General features: G+C 40.1%; 1 protein-coding gene across 1 annotated transcript; it reads left to right on the forward strand.

Moving 5' to 3' along the window:
* Nucleotides 1–239: 239 nt before the first annotated feature.
* Nucleotides 240–1,122, forward strand: LOC130073077 (gastrula zinc finger protein XlCGF7.1-like). The gene has a single exon (XM_056238507.1). The coding sequence runs from the start codon at nt 258–260 to the stop codon at nt 1,086–1,088; it is 831 nt and encodes a 276-aa protein (XP_056094482.1). The 5' UTR covers nt 240–257; the 3' UTR covers nt 1,089–1,122.
* The last annotated feature ends 654 nt before the right edge of the window (nt 1,123–1,776 follow it).

The raw sequence follows: 1,776 nt of genomic DNA on the forward strand, positions 1-1,776 counted from the left end.
GCAGGAGGAATTACTCCAGGAGAAACTACGGACATACTATTGTAAAGATGGAGATTAAGGAAGAGCCCTGCAGAATAAAAGATGAAGATACAGAGGAACAAATAGGTTGGTGTTTTCCTTCATTCTCTTTAATGACTGATGAGAAACATTAAGATGAAAACTGAAAAAAAGGACTAAATGTTTTGCTTTATTGTGACTCACCTAGTATATTTATTGTTGTTCTCATTTCTCCTTTATTTGCATTTTGAACATTTGATATGTTGATTTTGGACCCGATGGAAGTGAATGAAGACAAACAACATCAGTTTCAAAAACCTCAGCATTTCAAAAATGAAGATGGAAACACAGTCGTTCAACAGACCGAAAAGTGTTTCACACAAAAACGAGCTCGAAAAAGTGGAGAAGGATCTTTCACCTGCTCTGAGTGTGGAAAGACTTGCACACAAAAATCAGGCCTTGAGAGACACATGAGAATTCACACTGGAGAAAAGCCTTATACATGCACTCAGTGTGGAAAGAGTTTCACTCAGAGCAGTAATCTCAGAGATCATCTGCGCCGTCACTCTGGAGTGAGATCATTCAGCTGTGATCAGTGTGATAAAACATTTGTTGTGGAATCAAACTTAAAAAAACACCTTATAGTTCATGCTGCTGTGAAGCCTCACTTTTGTTCTGTATGTGGAAAGAGTTTTTCACTACTACAGACTTTTAAAAAACATGAGCAAATTCATACTGGTGTGAGACCTTATGTGTGCTCTGACTGTGGGAAGACCTTCACTGTATCCAGTGCCTTAAAATCACACCAGAGAATTCATACTGGAGAGAAACCGTACAAGTGTTCACACTGTGGAAAGAGATTCTCTCAGTCAGGACACCTGAAAGCTCATGAGAGAGTTCATACTGGTGAGAAACCTTATATGTGCTTTGACTGTGGGAAGACCTTCACTACAAAACGCCGCTTAAAAACACACAAGAGAGTTCATACTGGAGAGAAGCCGTACCAGTGCTCTTCATGTGGGAAGAGTTTCACCCGATTATTTAGTCAACAATCTCATGAGAAAAAGCATTGCCTGAAGTCGTTTAAGTGAGCAAAGTTCACATACACATTACAAATATTGTACTTGCAAATAAATTGACATTCAGATTGTTTTAATAGAGTGATTTAGCCTGCGAAAACCCAGACAACTTCCAGCAAATTTAGATTTGCTCTGAAAGTTAGTCTGGCAAAGCAACATGACATCATGACTTTGCGTAAACATACACGCCACTTTCAAGTCAAGTGGCGTGTTATCTATACGCATTTTGAGCTATCCGCGTGTATGTCCACGCCGAAATCTTTTGCGTGTATGTCTACGCCATTAAATGTCCGAGTGATTCCGCGTGTATGTGTACGCCGTTAAATGTCCGAGCGAAACGAAGCAAAATCTATATCTACATCTGTGGAGCGATATTTCTTTTCCTAGGATGGTAGGAGAAGACTCATAAATGGTATTAACCCCAGTGACGGGTAGGTTTAGGGACGGGGTTGGGGTCGGTCATATATTTATATATACATAATACAGTAATATAACGTTAAGTCAACGGCGTTGATAAACACGCTGAAAAGCGATTATGCGTGTTGATAGCACGCCAAAAATGAAAATACGAATTGGCGTGTCATACATACGCCATTTCATGAGATCAGTCTGGGCAAAGAGCTCATTCAAGCCCATTTCCAATCCGCCGAAATCGCGGCACCAATCAGAAACGTTTTTGAAGCAGATTTTGTAGCCTACA

The sequence above is a fragment of the Rhinichthys klamathensis genome, unplaced genomic scaffold, assembly GCF_029890125.1.
Source record: "Rhinichthys klamathensis goyatoka isolate OS25496 unplaced genomic scaffold, OSU_Roscu_1.1 h1tg000523l_1, whole genome shotgun sequence".
In the NCBI taxonomy this organism is placed as follows: domain Eukaryota; kingdom Metazoa; phylum Chordata; class Actinopteri; order Cypriniformes; family Leuciscidae; genus Rhinichthys; species Rhinichthys klamathensis.